This window comes from Sceloporus occidentalis, unplaced genomic scaffold, assembly GCF_023333645.1.
Source record: "Sceloporus occidentalis isolate IW3139 unplaced genomic scaffold, rSceOcc1.0.p SCAF_7, whole genome shotgun sequence".
Taxonomy (NCBI): domain Eukaryota; kingdom Metazoa; phylum Chordata; class Lepidosauria; order Squamata; family Phrynosomatidae; genus Sceloporus; species Sceloporus occidentalis.
The window spans coordinates 58,166,989-58,184,943 of record NW_028316987.1 but is presented as its reverse complement, the minus strand read 5'-3'; the positions used below and the strand labels follow the sequence as shown (position 1 = coordinate 58,184,943).

Genomic DNA, 17,955 nt, shown 5'->3' with positions numbered 1-17,955 from the left:
TGCCTAAGAAAACCCTATGGAATTAATGGGGTCGCTATAAGTCAGCAGGTGACTTGAAGGCACATATAAACATGGTGTTGACCACAAGAGGGAGCTTGTAAAATTAAAAACAGCGATGACTAAAAGTACAACTAGAAGGCTGGCTAAAGATGGCTCCTAAAAACATACAGGGAGTTGTGAAATTCATTCAAATTTGTAAACCTGTTTGTTGATATGAATTCATAATTTGAATACAACATAGAAGTTAAACAAAGGGCAAGGAGGTTTTGATTTTTTAAAAAAAAACAACAACTGGGTAGTTGGGAAAGAACTTTAAGAAGACCGAAGATCACATCTATAGAAAAGTCATATAACAGAAGACGCTTGATTCTCCCACTGCAGTCCAAATGCTGAATACCCAACACTCCATTAACTCCATCAAAAGTTGAATCTGAAATGGGGAAGAGAGGCTACTGGAGTACAACACAAGGAGCTCTTCTTGACTCTTTAACTTACATTATTGACTAAAACATTTCCACATTATCTGCTCTGTGTCTGCTTTGAATCAGTTAGGTTACAAAATGTGGAGAAAGAAAATTTCAGATACCAGACTGCATCGATATACATAAACAGGGAGGAGATCCCAGAAAAAGTAAAGCTTCATTTGGCAAAGAATGTCATTTAGCAAGGAATAAGCTACAGACTCAGAAAACCAAGTGATATATTTCCTGCTAAGACCAAGTATGTGCTATTTCAGATCTTATTTCTGTCTTCATTGCTTTCAGCATTGAGATTTTTCAGGCTTCTGTCTAGACAATTCCCTTTTGGATGACCATTAACTTTGATACAGTTTGTCTGAAACCCAAGTTAGATGCACTGTGTTCTCCACAGTACCTCTACTCCTGTACCACCACTAAAAATACCAATAAGTGCCTCTGTATATGCTTCCAAGCCTTATCCTTCAAGGAGTGCTCTCTTAGACATTCTCTCCAATTTTCTTGGCAAATGAATCCCTAAGCTGGCAACTCTGACATCCAAAGAGTATCTGCATGGACACAGAAAGAGGAATGAGTCTAAGACTGCTTAGAACAATTTAAGATGTTTTGAGAACTAGGTGACACCACTGGCAGCTATTGTTGACTGGTGCTATGTTACCCATTACTCAGCAAGTCTATCATGTTACCAGTTCAATGTTATTTATACCATTATGTATCTGATAATCTTTAATTATCTTAAAATAGGTATTCCAAAGAACCCTGGTTATGCAATACACATGGAAAGACACATTACCATGCACTTCTAGGGAGTGGGCTGTGTTCCTAGCACTTCTATCCTTGGGTACAATGCCTGGCCCTGCAGCATGTCCAACACTGGGGGCAGAGCCAGAAGTCTGACCCTGCTCCCCAGAACTTGTAAGATGTTCACTTCATACAAGTAACTGGGCATATTACTCATTTTGCACATTTCAATGAATGTCATGTTTCACTTTCAATAAGTAATTAAGGAAATTTATAAGCTCCATCCTATGCTCCAGTCACAAACTTCTTAGGAAGCAAAGGGTTATAATGCAAGAACAGTCAAGCAGTCCATTCAGTCCAGGTCAGTCACATATTATCCAACCTGACCACAAAAGGGTGGTCAGCAGGTCCAGGAGTCGTTATAATAAGTCAGCAATCCTGATACCAGTAAATGGAGCTGTCCAGTCCAAGGTCAAGGAAATATGAATGTCAGAGTACAGTCAATCACCCAGATAAGAAAGTTGTGAACAACAAAGACAGTGGGAACTGCTGGGAGATTTATAGGAAGCTCTCTCAACAACCCCAGGTGCCTATTTAATCAGCATCTCCCATTTAACAGCCAGTGAGATTGGCATTTATCTCTTCATTGCTCAACAAGGATAGGGGCATGTCTCAAATATCTGCCATCTCCCACTGGTGAGGAGGGAACCCTACTGCCTCACCCTCTGCCTCCTGGTACTCAAGAGACCCCTTCATTATCAAGAGCAACAGATTCCTGGAAAGCTGCTACCTCCTTCTCCTCTTTGTTTGAATCATCCATGGGGTGAGTTATGACAAGCTGACTCTTGCAGCCTTCAAGGTATACTGCCAAAACTCACAAACCCATTTGCTAAACTCTATTTCACTAATATTGTATGGAGATTCCTTTAACACAAACACACTCAGAATGGCTTTTGGAAGGTTCCTGGGTTGCTTAAGCCTGACTGAAACTACAGAAGAAGAGGCTGTATGGACTGGCATTATACGCTGGCCTCGGGGCAGAATGGGGGTATGGCATCTGCATGACACACGTCCCAATGCTGCTATCATGCCATGCACCTGACCGCACAGTGGGTGGCATCATGGCACTGTGTCCAGATGACGCAGCACCAAAAGGAGCGGCATAAAGTGCTGTGGCAGCAGCAAAGGTGCCTTTTCCCCAGTGCAAAAAGGAGCGGCATTTTGCCATTCCTTTTAATGTCAGGGAAAGGCCGGATTGGGGCCACGGCATGCAGCTGCCATGGCTCCAATCCAGCACTGAAAAGGGTGGCAGCAGGCCACTCCAAAGGGGCAGTCTGTTTAGCCCATTAGGTGTTTGTGCCAAATAGAACTGAGAGTCTGGAATACAGGAAACTCTGGGGTGGTCTTTAACAAAGCAGTAAAATTTATAAGTTTTTAAATCTGAAACTTGAACACTTAGTTATAGAATGATATGAAAGGAAAATGGTCTCAATTTAAGATCAATTTAAACATAGCATTTTAAACATAATACCAATAACAAAATACATTCATTTGAGAGAAAGGCTGCACACCCAGTTTCTTTTCAGATGTCTGTAGTTCTTCCTGCCTCATTTTTAAAAACAAACAAAACCATGCTTCTTTGGACTTTGATCTATGGTTGGCAATTGGGCTGCATTACTACTGTGGAGCTGAAAGATGTAAAACAGAATGGATTAAACCCAATAGTGCCCTCCTGTTCATAGAAGTGCCTTTCTGTTGTCATGGTAGGGATTTTATTTTATTTTATAAATGTATATACCACAATGGAATACACTGTCTTGGAGTTTAGTGGAATCTCCATCTTTGGAGGTCTTTAAACAGAGATTGGATGGCCAGCTCTTGGGAGTGCTTTGACTGTGTCTTCCTGCATGGCATGGAGTCCTATAATTCTATTTAAAATAATATTTCCAGGGGCAATTCACAAAGGCAATAACAGGAATGAAATTGGAAAGCAACAATAAAACATCAACTGTCAATAAAGAAAATACAAGCTAGCTGATAAACCAAAGCTATATGCATTGGTACTAAACAATATATGGGAAGAGTGTCTCAGAAGGCAGAATTAGGTAAGTGAGGGCCTCACTCCAGAAGTCCCTAAGCACCATTAGCCTTGCTTCAGATGGTGGAACATTTGTTGGAAGACCTCTGAAAGGAGATATCGATTTGTGAGCAGGCCAATATGGGAGCAGATGATCTTCAGTCTGTGTAGGAATGCACGCTGTGAAAGAGTTCTAGAGAGAAGCAAAAACTCTTTCAACTGTGCTTAGTGATGGATTAGAAATTAGTGTTACTATGTAAGCACCTCTGATGTGTTCCTAACAGCTGGTTCCAGTTAGTAACCTAGCAGCAGCAGCAGCAGCAGCTGTATTTTGGGCTAACTTCACTTTTCTGCTAGTAATAATAACAATCATCAAAGTTATATGCAAACTGTTCTAATTACAAGCAAGAATATTCTTTAAATTACCATAGACCTCCAACATATTCTGTATCCCTAATGGGGTTATCAGTGCCAACATAAAGCCTGATCACTATTTGGTCACTACACTGCATTCCAGTCTTCACAAGCCTGAATAGGTGTGGACCTTCAATGCTCATGAAACTGGAAACGAACACCTCAACATTGGTTGAAGAAGTGCCCAGAGGCAGCATGAGAGAGACTTCCATGAAAAGATAAAATAAAATGAGCACTTAAAAAAACAAAATGGGTGAGTTGTACTACCTGTTCAGAAAAAAACTGGAAACCCTTATCTTCATGGACACATTCATACGTTTCCCCAAGCACAGGATTAAATGGCTTACTTCCAGCTCTGTAGAAACTGGATGCATAGCCAGAGACAGCAAAAGCAGCCACATATACCTAAAAAAAGAATGTACAGATATATGTTGGTAATTCATAAATGGGTACATCAGTGTCATATCTTGTTACATTTTTAAAAACAATGGAGTTTGGTGCATATACTGACGTCAAATACCATTTTTATTTGCATTGCAAAGTTTCAGATTTGTGTCTGCAAGCTGGAGCACTATCTTGAGCACAGAAACATGACTCAGTGTTTACAGAATCACTCTAAAGCCTTTTGTTAATCTGGGAGAAAAACTGGAAATAGGGTAGAATGGATTTTTGGAAAAGTGAAGCATCTGGAGCAAAATTCATCTTCAAAGAAATCTTAAACTGATTCATCTTCACTTTTTACACACACACACTTTCCCCAGACTAATTAGCAGAAACAGCAAAGAATGGCACATCTTTGCCAAGGTTAGAATGAGCTGCCAGTGTATGGTCATGGTGAAAGTGCTGGACTGGGACTTGGATGATCTGGATTCTGAGCCATAAAAGTTATTAGGTGTGTGTGTGTGTATGTGTGTCTGTGAGGCCAGACACTCTCCCTCAGCCTGACTTACCCTTCAGTAGTGTCATGAGAGTAATGTGGGGAGGAGGACAGCCACACAACTTCACTCTGAGCTCATGAGGAGCAAGGAAGAATATAAATGTAATAAATAAATAATAATAATATTTCTGGAATGCACCTTGAATGTTTTGCCTTGTGCTTAAAATGAAGGAAGCACTATAAATGTACATTGTGCTGTCTGTGGTTATCTGAACACCAGGACAAATAGCTTATGGGAGGCGAATTTGAAGAAACATAACAAAGGCTGCAGGAGAATTAGGACCAGTTTACAAATTATTGCATACAGCACACAGATTAATTTTAGGCAGACCAGAACAAACAATGTTAGTACATCAAATTAGATGAGAACAGAAATATCTGGATGCATTTCCTATATTCATTTTAGTAGATTTATATAACAGTAATGATTCTCTCATATGAGATGGGTGTGGGGTTAACTTCTTCCCCTCTGCACTGCAATTCCAGTACACTTATCGCAGCATTCTTTACTGTCAGCTGTGTTGGCTAGTGCCGCTGTGGGATTGCAATCCAAGAACATTTGGAGGGCCAGATGATTCCCACCTCTGCAATAGAGCAGGTCTATCAATTATTACCACTTCTTAGAAAATGAGACACATACATTGCCTTTGCAAAAATTTCTTGCACAACTTTATACCATTCCATCTTATTTTTAGAGCAATGTCAGATGGTAGAGTTCTCCTGAGTGGCACAGACTTACTGTTGCAACCTTCACGAGTATACCACTGCCTTTTGAAAAGTTGTGGGTAAGCTATCCATGAACTAGCGAGAAGGTTCAAATATCAGTCTTTTCCTTTTTTGCTTCTCAACTGCTCTCCTTTTCAGTATAGCAAGGAAAGGAAAATAAGCTGAATAGGGCACATACACACATGTACCTCCAAAATGAAGCAGGGTCACAAGGTTAACAAAGTAGGAGTCTAATAATATGGGATTTGTACTGAGGCTTCCCTCCATAAGACACATGATCAGTCATGTGCCTGAATGTTTTCAGAAAAAGAAAAGGAGTTGCTCCAGAATACAATTGCTTCTTACCATCCTTTCAAACATATCTGGTGTATGTGCTGCCTTGTCCAGCAATTCACTATACTCCAGTTCTTCACAGAGTCGCTGCAGAGTGTTCAGAGGTTCATTCAACTCAACTGGCATAGCCACCTTGGAGAGATCTTTCCCTATATTGTTCCGCAAAATATTCCAGAGGCTGATGTTGCTTGTGTTGGGGCATGAAGCTGGCAAACATGTTCTCCGCTTGGAATGACTTTCAACACTGCCATCAGGAACACAGTCTAGGAGACAGAGGTTAGGATTACATTTGAACTATAGAAGAGATGTAATGGGCCAGACAAAAGACTATTTGCAGTTTCAGCAGTAATTAAGACTCTCCTCCATAATAAAGACACAATCAGCATCTGTTGGGATAAAACAGGCCACGCGTTTAATCGACTACAGCTGAAGAAGCTTTGCCCCAACATGGGTCCAGATCTAGGCAGTGGTTGAACTACCTGCCAACTGATGAAAGCTAATCACCCAGCCTATCTGAAATGATGGGCATGGGATTCCACATGACTGGAAGCCACTGAACTGTTTCCCTGCCACCTGGGGGTAGGATGGGGTTATATGCCTCTGAACTGGGCATGACCCTGGTTGCTCACATATCCACATTCTCATACGCTCCCTGCAACACAGGGTCTGATGGGTGTCTGGGCCCAGTCTCTCCTCCCCCCAGTGAATCAAGGCCAAATGCTAAAAAGCACAACATTCTGACAAAATTAAAAATGTAACACAGATTAAAATGTGCCACAAAACAAAAATGCAAAACCCTTAATAGGAATAGAGGGAGAGAGGCGATGAATCTACCAAACTGATTGGTGAGGGGAGCATTAGAACCTGGCATCTAGCCAGGATGCAGACAGGAGTGAAAACTGTGCTTTTGGTTTCTCTGCCTGCCTGCCAGCCAACCAGACAAGGATGGTTTCCCCACCCTTTTTTAGAATTCACATAAACTTTACAAGTTCTTGGAAACTGAAATGCTTCTGGCGGCAGAGAAGATGGTGCCTATCTAGCTTTGCTTCAGTGTGAGCTGCAAGTTGAGCTCTCTAGTATACCTGGGAATGCTCCCAGTCCAACAACTTGGACTTCCTGGCCTTCAGGCTTGGCTCTCTGGTTCAGAAATAAGCCAATTTTTAATAGCTAGAGGACTTGCATTCCTTTCTGACTTATCTTCCAGAAAACACATCGGAATGATGGGCAGGAACTAAGCTACATCTACACCGATTTCACACATATTCACCCATCTACTCTCTATTCCACCCTTATTTCTCATTTTGTTTTGTCTTATCTACCCCTTCTTCCTCCCTCCATGTGGAGCAATTAGGCCTATTAAAAAGTCCCATTTACATGGAAGACACATTGAGAATGGCAGACTTACAATTTCCCTCCACTACTACTTTCCTAAGCACAACTAGTTTAGGAAAACAGTTTTCTGAGCCTAGATTATGGTACAGGTATGAGTGTAATTTTTCAGCATGGCAGCACACAGAGAGGTAAGGACTAATATTTCCTCCTCGGCTCCTTTACCCCCAAATTTCTCTCTGCAGAAAGTAGGCTTAGGAAATAAACACTCTTATTTACACAAATGAGACCTTTTGCGCCAAGCTGCATGGGAAGGTGGGAAGTGAGAAGGTACTCTTAAATCAAGGACTCTAATCCAGTGCATAGGAGGACTAAAAGATTCCTCACTTAGGCATAGTGTCCCCTCATCGCTTCATTTTTAAAACTTGATCTCACAGCCATGAATCCCTCCTCACTCAGTACAAGAATGTAATTTTATTTGAGCTAGAAAAATATTTGTGTTTTTAATCAGAAATCAGAGTTCTTGCACTGGAGATGTGTAGCATAGGGCTACAGACTATCAAAGATACTGCACTAATTGCCTGCTCCAGACAGTGGACAAAAACCCCCAGAAGTACCAATTACAGAATGCTTTATCCATTTTAAAGCAATACTGTATTTTTATTGCAGGGATTGTTTATAGCTTTGATAGCTCTGGACAATTCAATTTGCTTTGCCTCCTTCATGTACAAAGTACAGCAGAACAAAAACCAAACCACAACAAAAAAGAGCAGAAATAATCATTGAACAGAAGGATTGCCTGGAGAGAATACATTTGGACTTTGTGTAAAAAAAGAGCCAAGAATGGCTGCATATTTGCAGTGATAGGAATATACAGAAGGACTAGGACTCTGGGAAACTACGGTTTGAATCCTAGCACTGCCATAATATGGTTGCCATAAATCAGAGTTAACTTGAAGGCACGTAATGAAAGTTCTCACTTGAGTGCCATAGCCCACGTATGGAGGGCAAGTGAACTCTGAAAAAAGGGAGTGGAAGGGACAGAAAAATGCAACTTCATTTCATTCTGTGCTAGTCATCTCCCACATGAGAACAGGTGACCACAGATCTTTTCACCACTGCAAAACAGCTCATTAAAAGGAAATGCAGCCCTTAATCTGTCTGAATCTTAATTCTGGCATTACCAGTTACCAAGAAAAAAGAAAGAAAGAAAATTCTGTGAAGAAGATAAATCATTTTTTTACCATTCCTGCCAAGGGTTTGCCTTTCACTCTCTATGTCATTACTTAGGTTGTCTTCAGAGATGTTATCACTTACATCGCTGGCATATGACTCATCATCAGATACCTGAGGAGAAAGAAAATATGCTTTCATTCTGATTGAAAGAGTGAGTGTGTATGTGGAAACCCTTATACGTTCATCACACTGAAACATTTGGGAAACTCACAAAGCAGATAAAAATAGGCCACAGTCTGGAGACTGCAGCAACAGAATGACATTGTTGCATCTGTTATGAACTGTTTGCCAAGAGCAATGGGGGGGGGGGGGGGAACCCCTAAATATGCAATTGAAAAAAATCCTTGCAACATTTTTCAGACTGACACAGGGAAAATCAAATTCAAGCATATGGTACCTCAAGTTTGTATCTGGTTATATCTGACTGAGCACAATTTCCTGTATTCATTTCCCACCCTTCTGTCTTAAAAATACTTTTAAAAACAAACAGCACCAAACAACTGTGTATGGTATGCTCAAATGTGAGCAACATGTCACTTGCTGTGCTTGGACTGCAATTAGTATATAAAGACAGTAAAGGTCAGACAAGTTTGGAACAAAACAACATGAAACCAATGCTTCTGACATGAGCACCCAGACCTCATTTTCTGAAGAGCTGGCAGACAGCAGGACTTCCTGTGCATCAAAAAACTCAGTGACAGAATCTGTTATAGACAGGCGACTTTCGTTGGAGAGCTGGTGAACCAGACCCCGGTTTTCATCTTCTGAATTCTCCTGCAATGGAGATGGAAAAGGATTTTAAGTATATTTTTCAGCATGAGCTATACTCTTAACTAGTACAGTAAATACCTAAACATTCGGAGGAATTTCCTGACAGTAAGAGCCATTTGACAGTGGAATGCACTGTCTTCAAGAACAATGGCATCCCCTTCTTTGAAGGTTTTTAAACAGAGGCTGGAATGCCATCTGTTCGGCATGCTTTGATTGTGTATTCCTGAAAAGCAGAGGGTTGGAATGGATGGCCTTTGTGGTCTTGTCCAACTCTATGGTTCTACTGTTAAGTCAAGGATGGGAAGGTTGTGGCCCACCCAGATGTTATCAGACTGGAATTGCAGACATTCCTCACCATTGTTTAGGCCAGCTAGGGCTGCTGGGAGTTGCAGCTCAACAACATCTGGAGGGGTGCACCAATTCAAAGCACATGCATTAGCACATCTGTCCTGATAGTGACATATAAACAGTCTTACTAGACTTTTCTGGGATGTTACTTCTGATAGCTTAAGGGGGATGGGGAGGGGGAAAGGACATCCCCCAAAACAGTGAGATGTTGTTTGCTTGGTTTAACATAGTATCTGCTACTTGCGAGGGTATACTAATACCCCAGCAAGGCCCATCTTTCTATGAAGACATGGATCACTCATTATCACAAGGTTGGTCCTATGTTTCGGGTGAACATCAGGTAGCAAATATTGGAGAACAACAAGGACAGCCTTCCCAGCTGTTCCTCGTGAACTCTCCATATACTACACACACTTTCTGGACAACCTAAACTTATCTTTCTCCCTCAAGTATGGTAACAGACATGTTCCATCACCTCTTGAAGTAAGATTCAACTGCCAGTTCAGCTGGCATCAGTATATGACCCGCCAAGGCCACACTATCTTTTCTTTCACTTCAGGCAGAATATTTTGGGTGAGCCTTTCACTTTCTGTACAAACAGTGAGAAAACTGTGAGGGCAATGGGAGTGAAAGAGGTAGACTCCATGGGCATAGCAGAAGTCAAAACTGGCCTGATACACAGAGACTTAATAATGTTCCAGGAACATAAGACTTATGCAGTAAAGTTATGTTTATTTTATTTTAGAGCAGCAAAGCACAGAACTAAGCATCACATGAAGAAAAAGTGTACACATTGCCCAAAAGATAGTAACTAGAATGCAGTGCCCCTGATCTATCTTTTGTGGATTCAACAAGCTTAAACATTACCATCTCTTCATCAATTAGGTGGTGTATTGTATTTTACAAAGAAGATGATATAACAGCTTTGCCTAGTTGCCCCCCCTTGCGCCGAGTTTGGTGTTTACTGCTCCTCACCACATGTTCATAAAAGGTTAGAAAAATGTAGCCTTGTGGCAGTTATAACATTAACCAGCAAAAACATTTGTGGACTACAGTCCATTTCTTCACATGCAAAAATAATATGCTGAAATAAGTCAGTTAATCTTAAAGCAGCCACATGATTACACTATCCTTCTGTTTTATATTGAAACAGAGGAACACTGCCACCCCTTTGAATTGCATAAAAAGCTGCCAGTCATAGCAATTTCCCCAATGACAACAAAAGCAGCCTGTGATCATTCAATCAATCTGTCCAGCAAAATCATATCCAAAAAAGGCAATCATAGGAATGAGCAAAGGAATAAGCACTCATTTTAATGTAACTGCAATGGAAAAGGAGAGCTGAAGAGGAAAGGAAGTGGGTTCCCTGCATAGTCATGGATCAAGGTGACGTTTCAGTTTGCACAAACCTGTTAGGGATAAAAAACCTGGCGACTATTTTGATATTGTCTTTCCAGATTCTTTAATGCTGCAGGTATTTGCTGGAAAGTAAATTTGGTCCAATGCATTTAATCAGCTTTTTGATCAGGAAGTATGCAGCATAACTAGCCAATTTAAACCGACAACCCCCCTCAGTACCCAGAGACTTATATTCTACATGTAAAAATATATTTTCCACTTGATAGTTTTTCCATTTGGTTCTGATAGCTCAGGCCCTTAGCCAACAACACCTTCATAATGTGTCATTATGAACACTTAGCCCCATAAGCTTTCACTAGTTCAGTAAAATGATTGTCAAGCTGATGCATTCTCAAAAGTTTTCAAATCAGTTACTGGGATACTTTTATCATACACACAGAGATTAGCATCAAGGCACACTAACAAAACATGGACCCCGGAATGGAGTTTAGGGGTCCTGAGACCCATCAAGACCATGCTGGTATACTGAGCAACCCCCCTCCCAACTTATTTGGCAAAATTGGATCACCGAGACTCTTATGTAGTTGTGCCTCTTCAAGAATTTATAGTCAGAAGTGAATTAAATGATAATGCACTAAGAAATATTGGAGATTATCTGAACGGATTGGGAATTTTTTCCTTTGCATTTTGTATGATCCACACATCCTGAAAATGATTTTAAAATGCCTGGAATTATCCTAGAGAATAAATTTACAACAAGATTCTAATATATGTCATCATAATGTTTAGCTACAGACTAAAACATCCAAGCTTGGCTGCTATGAATTTTCTCCTTAAATGTCTTTTGTAGCCAGACATAGATTATGATAAAACTGAGCCAAAACAACTTGTTTAAAAGTCTTTTCTTTCTAAATTATAAAATAAAATAAGCATTTGCATGTGAAATAGCATCCCAAGTGCACCTCAGCTTTCATAACTGTGAACTGATTGTGAACAGTGTGCACTGGACAAAACTGGCTGGCCAACTGCTTCTGTGACAGGGCGACCAGATGTCCTCCAGGACATGCCCTACAGTTTGATGATGATGTCTGCAAATGGGTCTGTTTCATATGTCTATATGTATTTCCAGATACTACTGCATGGAAGCTGGATAGCCATTTCCAAATAATAAACAAACTAAAATAAACAAAACACGGAAAGATGAACACTCACAAAAATGTTATACCATAGGAGGGGAGCATTATTTCAATACTGCTGTAAAGCCTGTATTCTAGAAATGAGAGCCAGTGTGGCATAATGTTGGACTATGACTCTGGAGACAAAGGTTTGATTCCCAGCAATGAAGCCCATTGAATGATCATGGGCAAGTCACATGTTCTCAGCCTCAAGGGAAGGCAATAGCAAACCTTCTCTGAATATATCCTGCCAAGAAAACCCTATGACAGGTTCACCTTAGAGTCACCATAAGTTGGAAACACAACAACAAACTCTAGAAGCATTGTCTATATCCAGAGAAGTTATGTTATTGCACGACTGTCCCTGATTTAGTTTAAGTGCAGACACATGAACTTCCAACCTTTTCTGTCTGGCAGATCATAACACAGTATGCTCCCAAAATTAATCACTGGGATTAATTGACAGTACCCATTTTTAGACAGACTCAATCAATGGGTTAAACTATCCCATATATTTATAGCAATGGCAAATGCATTTCTATACCACTTATCAGTACACTTAAGCACTCACTAAGCAGTTTACAATCTGTAAGCTAATTGCCCCCAACAAGCTTCTCAAAAACTAAGATATATGTTCTTAATGTGTTCTGAATAATTATACTATTCAATACATAGAAAGTCGATAGTTAAGTGACACTACATAATCTTCCTACTTTAAGTCTTTCACCATCTGCTGCCATCCATACATGTATCTTCATTCATCTTTATTTTGCAAGCAGCATATCTCAGCTACTCATAACAAACATATAGAAGCAAAAAGGAAAACCAGGCAACTGTCAGTGAAACCTGAGATATGTTTTGCCTTCACAACTTATTCCTCAGAAAGTAACAACCTGGGATGGGTATGCGAGTGTGGACTGTCATATTTTAATGCTTATCTTGGTCACTTTTGTGAAATGCATTTTTCACACATTTTTCACAATTTTTACACATAAAATATCCTGCTTTACAAAACAGAGCACACTTTTGTCTGTCATTAAATTATTTGGTTTGTGTGTGTGCAGAAGTGGTAACAAAAGGGGCCTGTAGAGAATATGTGAAGTGTTGATGGCACAAGCAACTCAATGACACCAAGCAACAGGAAAAGAGTGCTACTGCCAAAGAAACTACAGGGGAAATGAAAGCCTGTCAGCAAAAAGCAGTCAACACATGTTCAGAAATAAAACCAGTCTGTGGGAAGTATTGTTGTGAACAGAAACAGGTAATTCATATAAGCATGAGGAAAGAAAGAGCAGGATGGGGTGAAGATAGACAATGGGCATCAGTGGGGCCAGGGAAGGGAGAGGATGAAGCAAGCAGCACTGTAGAAAGACAGGAAATCTATACCCACCTTTGCCAAATCAGGGCTCGATTTTGCATTAGCTGCTGAATCAAGAAGCATAGATTCGGCATGAATTCTGCGTAACCGGTCTTTAAGATCTGTGTTTTGTGCTATGGCCTGAAATATTTAAGACAAAGAACAAGCACATTTGGGCTGTCAAGGTATCTTGGCTAATGGTACAAAACACAGAGATAACAGAGCTTCATGAAAACCTGGGGAGAAAACGTGGATTCTTTATTGATCTTTCTGCATGCTAAATTATTCAAACAGCATGGTAGCTGCTTAAAGAATGGTGTTGCAGTATTATTATTATTATTATTATTATTATTATTATTATTAATTATTCTGAGTATCATCTAAAGAAGCACAGGAGGCTAAAGCTGAACCTAAGTGGAAGTCAAAATTATTTTATTTGCTATATGGTACCAAGCTCCGTGCTACAACATTTAAAGTAGTTACTAAACACTATCTAAGGGCCTAAAGGCATATGAGATTAAATATTATGGTTATGGTAACATCAGGCTTGGGGGGGGGGGGTAGTTAAAAACCAAGTATTATCTGGATTGGGACTGCAGTCTTTACGAAAGGGAAGTTTAGCCTTTCCCTCTCCAACCATAATCCTGACATTCAGATACTGTAAATTCCTCCTTCTCCACAACACATCCTACATTTCAGCCTTCTGTCCAGGAAGAATTTCCAACTGTCCTCCATTTTGAGCATGACTAAGAAGCATGAATTTCCATTTATATCAGTATTTTGAGCTTTTATTTTGTAATTTCCTACATTTCATGGTGCCTTATCCTTCTTTGCGGTTAGGTTATCTGGTCACCCTGTCCACTGGGAAGTTTTCCCTCTTACTTTTTGCAGCACTGAAGGAGGATGAGATATTTTTCAGAATCAATCTGAGGAAGGAAACGGTTAACCTCCCCTCCATATGGTCCCATTGCTTGCTTAGCTTTCATGAAACATACACGCCAATGCTGGGACTCAGGAGATGCTAAGAACACATGGAAATGGGTATAAATAACGCCCTTCGGTAGGCCTGGATATTACATAACTGGATTACTGTGGTGAAAGATGCAGTGGGGAGAGGGTACTCTTTAGATGGGCTCCATGGTCATAGACCAGAAGGCTTTGCATGTGGCACAGGGCAGGATGCAGCATTTCACAGTGGTAGGATTGTAGGCTATTGAAAGCCTGGCTGCCCCCCCTCCCATGTGCCTTTTTGGATCATCGTAGCATGGCCCTCCCTCCTGCCCTCAGTGCAGTGTGAACTTAATGGTTGCTTTCGGGGGTTTTGCCTACCCTGTCTGAGGGACTTTGACAATTGGCTCTGGGTGATGTCTACAAATAGGTTGTCATGTGATAGATAGTGAGAAAATAATGTAAGACTTTGGTGTACACTTGGCACCCTTTTGCTGAAGGGTAGTGTTCTGGAACCTCCTCTACAGGTCTTGGGATCTAGGAGGTGGAGGAGGAAGCTGCCCTTGAAACTGACCTGGAGGTTTTGCTCTTGCTTATAAGGTCCTGGGACTTGGGTTGGAGTACCTTGGATTTACCTTCTAGTATATGGCTGCCCAGGGAGTAACTCAGTTATTGGACTGGCCCTGGAGATCAGGTGTTACACCAAGGGAAGGCTGAGGAGGGAGTCTAGCTAGACACCTGGCCTCAGCTGAACGCGCATCAGATTGTTCCTCTCCTTGCTCCTTTTCAGTCCATCAGCTTAAATAGTATATAGGTCAAATAAAGTGGCCATTATTTAACTCAGCTTTGTGTGCCTGGTTTCACTATTCCATGGTGGTCATCAAATAGATGATCCACCATAGCCAACTATTTTGTTTCAACCACTGCCACATCCCCTTCTTCACATTAAATTCTTGGTTTCCTGAAATGGACTATGATGCTGAAGTAAAAGTATGACTAATTGTTTCAGATATCTTCAAATGGAACATGACTTTAAGTGCAAGTCTGACTAATCATTTTGGAATTTAAGTTCGTAATTACTGTTTTCTAGTGGGTTCTCCACTAAAGAATATCACCACTAAAACAGGTGTGAATATGACTTTCTCTCCCCCCTTGATGCAGCAGAAGCTTCCCATACTTTGTATTAGAAAACTCATGAGTAGTGTCCTTAGATGATAACAGAATTATAAGGCAACTATTCTACTCTCAGTTTTCACATTAGGTCAGGCAAAGAGAAATGGAGAAGATAATTGGCTGACGACAGACAGATCACTAAACTAGACCTGCTTTTGGAGGACACTACTAAAAGCAGAGTGGCATATATCAACTGTACTGTGATATAAAAGTAGAGTAGGAAAATCACACTGTCACTAAATTGTGTACAATATTAATAATCAGAGGATCAAACAAGCCTCTTCAACAAGTGGGAATAACAGTCTTCTTGCAAACAAAATTAGATTTTTTTAGAACAAATATGCCCAATCACATGGGAATTTACACTTGTTAATTATTTTCCTTACTCTGCAATCCTATATCTATTTACTTGAAATGCAACAGGATTTAATTCTGAATAGACTTATATAAGACTGTTCTTCAAACATCCTTCGAATGTCCTGATTTTAAGATGTAGGTTTTGTTCCTAATGCTGTATCAGAAAATCTAGGTCTATAGGCAAACATGCTAATTGGAAATATTTAAAGATTTCCATGTTTCTTTTAAAACATGACATGATGTGGTGAATACAGAAATGAAAGAAGCAGAAACACTTTTCTGAGGCACATATCAAACAAAATTCACAAATTTTATAAATCACTGCTTCTTAGGCTATCTGGTATCGGGGACCAGCAATCATGTTTTCCCCAAGGGACCAGCATGTATTTGTCCTTATTGGCTATAATTTTTTTCTTCCTTTCCTGGAAACCTGACAGGGACTAGCAGTCAAAGGGCCATGGACCAACATCACTTTGAGTAGCACTGTTATGGAGGACAATTTGTTTCTCAAATAACAAACTATGTACTCTTGAAGTAGAGCAGACCTATCTCAACCTGATAACTAGCAGTCAGAAAATATCAACATTTTCAGCATCTAGATAGATCTGCCCTAATTGAATAAAATGGATTTTCTGAGAATCCAGGATTACCCAATGAAACCAAATAGAAATACTTTTTGTAATTGGAAGAATACTAATTCCTTTTGGGAGTTACTTGGCCAGATCTTCAAAAGTTTCCTGCACATAATGGCAGGAGAGGGGACCATTCAGCCCTTCAGATGTCAAAGTCCAATGGCCCTTCACTGTTGGGTATGCTAGGAAGGGTTTACCAGAGTTGCAGACCAACTGGAGGGTCACTCGAGTCCTACCTCTACACTGTGGAAAACAAGATGCATATAAGCCTTTTCTGTACTCTGAATCAGGGGATGAGTATGTTAGGGTGAGAGGCCCACAAGAACAAGATACAACATAGTGTCCCAATCATGGCCCTCAGAAGTATCTCTGGCTGAAAAAATTGTTTTTCTTGTTGATTTTTAAAAAAAGGATCCAGGAATCCCTGAGCAGTATCAAGGGCTGTATGGGACATTGGGACGTCTTCCCCAGGCAACATGAAGCCTGTTGGCCACATGATTCCTGCCCTCATCCAAGATAAAAGTTTGAAATGCAGTGTTGACCTTTTTTTTCTTTGACGTCTGCTCTTCTTATGACAATAAAACTGAACCAAGAGGATATACATATGGGCCATAGCAGTTCACTCTTGATCTTGGAAGTTTGTGTCTTGTCTTTTTTTTTAAGCTAAAAAGAATCGAATTCCACTCAAATCAATAATGCTATTGCAATGAAGCACAGGGAAGCATTTCATGATATTTGTAGCTTTAGATTTTTAATAACCTATGATGACACTAGTATTCAATCAAACCAGTATGTAACAAAAGTGAAAGCAATGCTGAGACCTTCCTTTAACAATTGCGAACAAAGATGCTACCACATCCCACCAAGTAATAAAAAAACCTTTTCAAAGTCTGTTGTTAAAGCAGTCCTGCAGCATCTTTGGCCTTTTTTTTATTAAGTGTCTGTTTTGCTTTTTGACTGTGATAAATCCTTTGGTAGAAAGAGTACACCTAACATTTCTCACAATGCTCAAATTGGGGCTGGGTTTTGTTTTTTTAAAATCCATATACTCTAGCCTTTGACTCTTACTGATTTTAGCTAAGTCATGCCTCTTCCCCCCTCTTGGCAGGTTTTATGTTGTTTCAATAACTCTGTAAAGTGCCGTGCAAAACTTACAGCACTATATAAATAAACACCACATGACAACAACAACGACAACAATAATAATTGTTTTTAAGGGGAAGGTTCTCCTTTACTCCCTCTCTCACTTGGTAATTTAAGCCACTCTCTCTCACAAGGAAGCAGATTTCTCCTGAAGCAGTAACTATTTGGGAATAAAGCCAAAGGGACACTCTCATTAATGGTATTTGAATTGTATCCTCTTACTCCCAGGAGAATTTGGCAGTATTGTGTTTACACCTTGTTTGCCAGTCCTTCCTCTCTTGAATTTCCTGGACATGCTTAGTTACAGTCAATATGTCTTCCAGGAATACATCGTGATGTCAGCTCAATTCTTGCCAGTGACTGTCAAGGCAAAGTACTGTCTGGAGACTAACATGGCCAAATAATGTGATGGAATAGTGTCCA

At 40.3% G+C, this 17,955-nt stretch overlaps 1 protein-coding gene across 2 annotated transcripts in view; it reads right to left on the bottom strand.

Annotated features, from left to right (window-relative positions):
* Window positions 1–17,955, bottom strand: part of OSBPL3 (oxysterol binding protein like 3) — a 121,123-nt gene that overhangs the window by 16,959 nt on the left and 86,209 nt on the right. The window contains exons 12-16 of one of the 2 annotated variants that reach the window (XM_089533056.1): window positions 13,313–13,420; window positions 8,909–9,043; window positions 8,278–8,380; window positions 5,717–5,967; window positions 3,976–4,113 (exon numbers count right to left, since the gene is read on the bottom strand). In XM_089533056.1, coding sequence (XP_089389182.1) covers window positions 3,976–4,113; window positions 5,717–5,967; window positions 8,278–8,380; window positions 8,909–9,043; window positions 13,313–13,420 — 735 coding nt within the window. The remainder of the gene's footprint in view (window positions 1–3,975; window positions 4,114–5,716; window positions 5,968–8,277; window positions 8,381–8,908; window positions 9,044–13,312; window positions 13,421–17,955) is intronic. The other variant, XM_089533055.1, reaches the window with a different exon arrangement.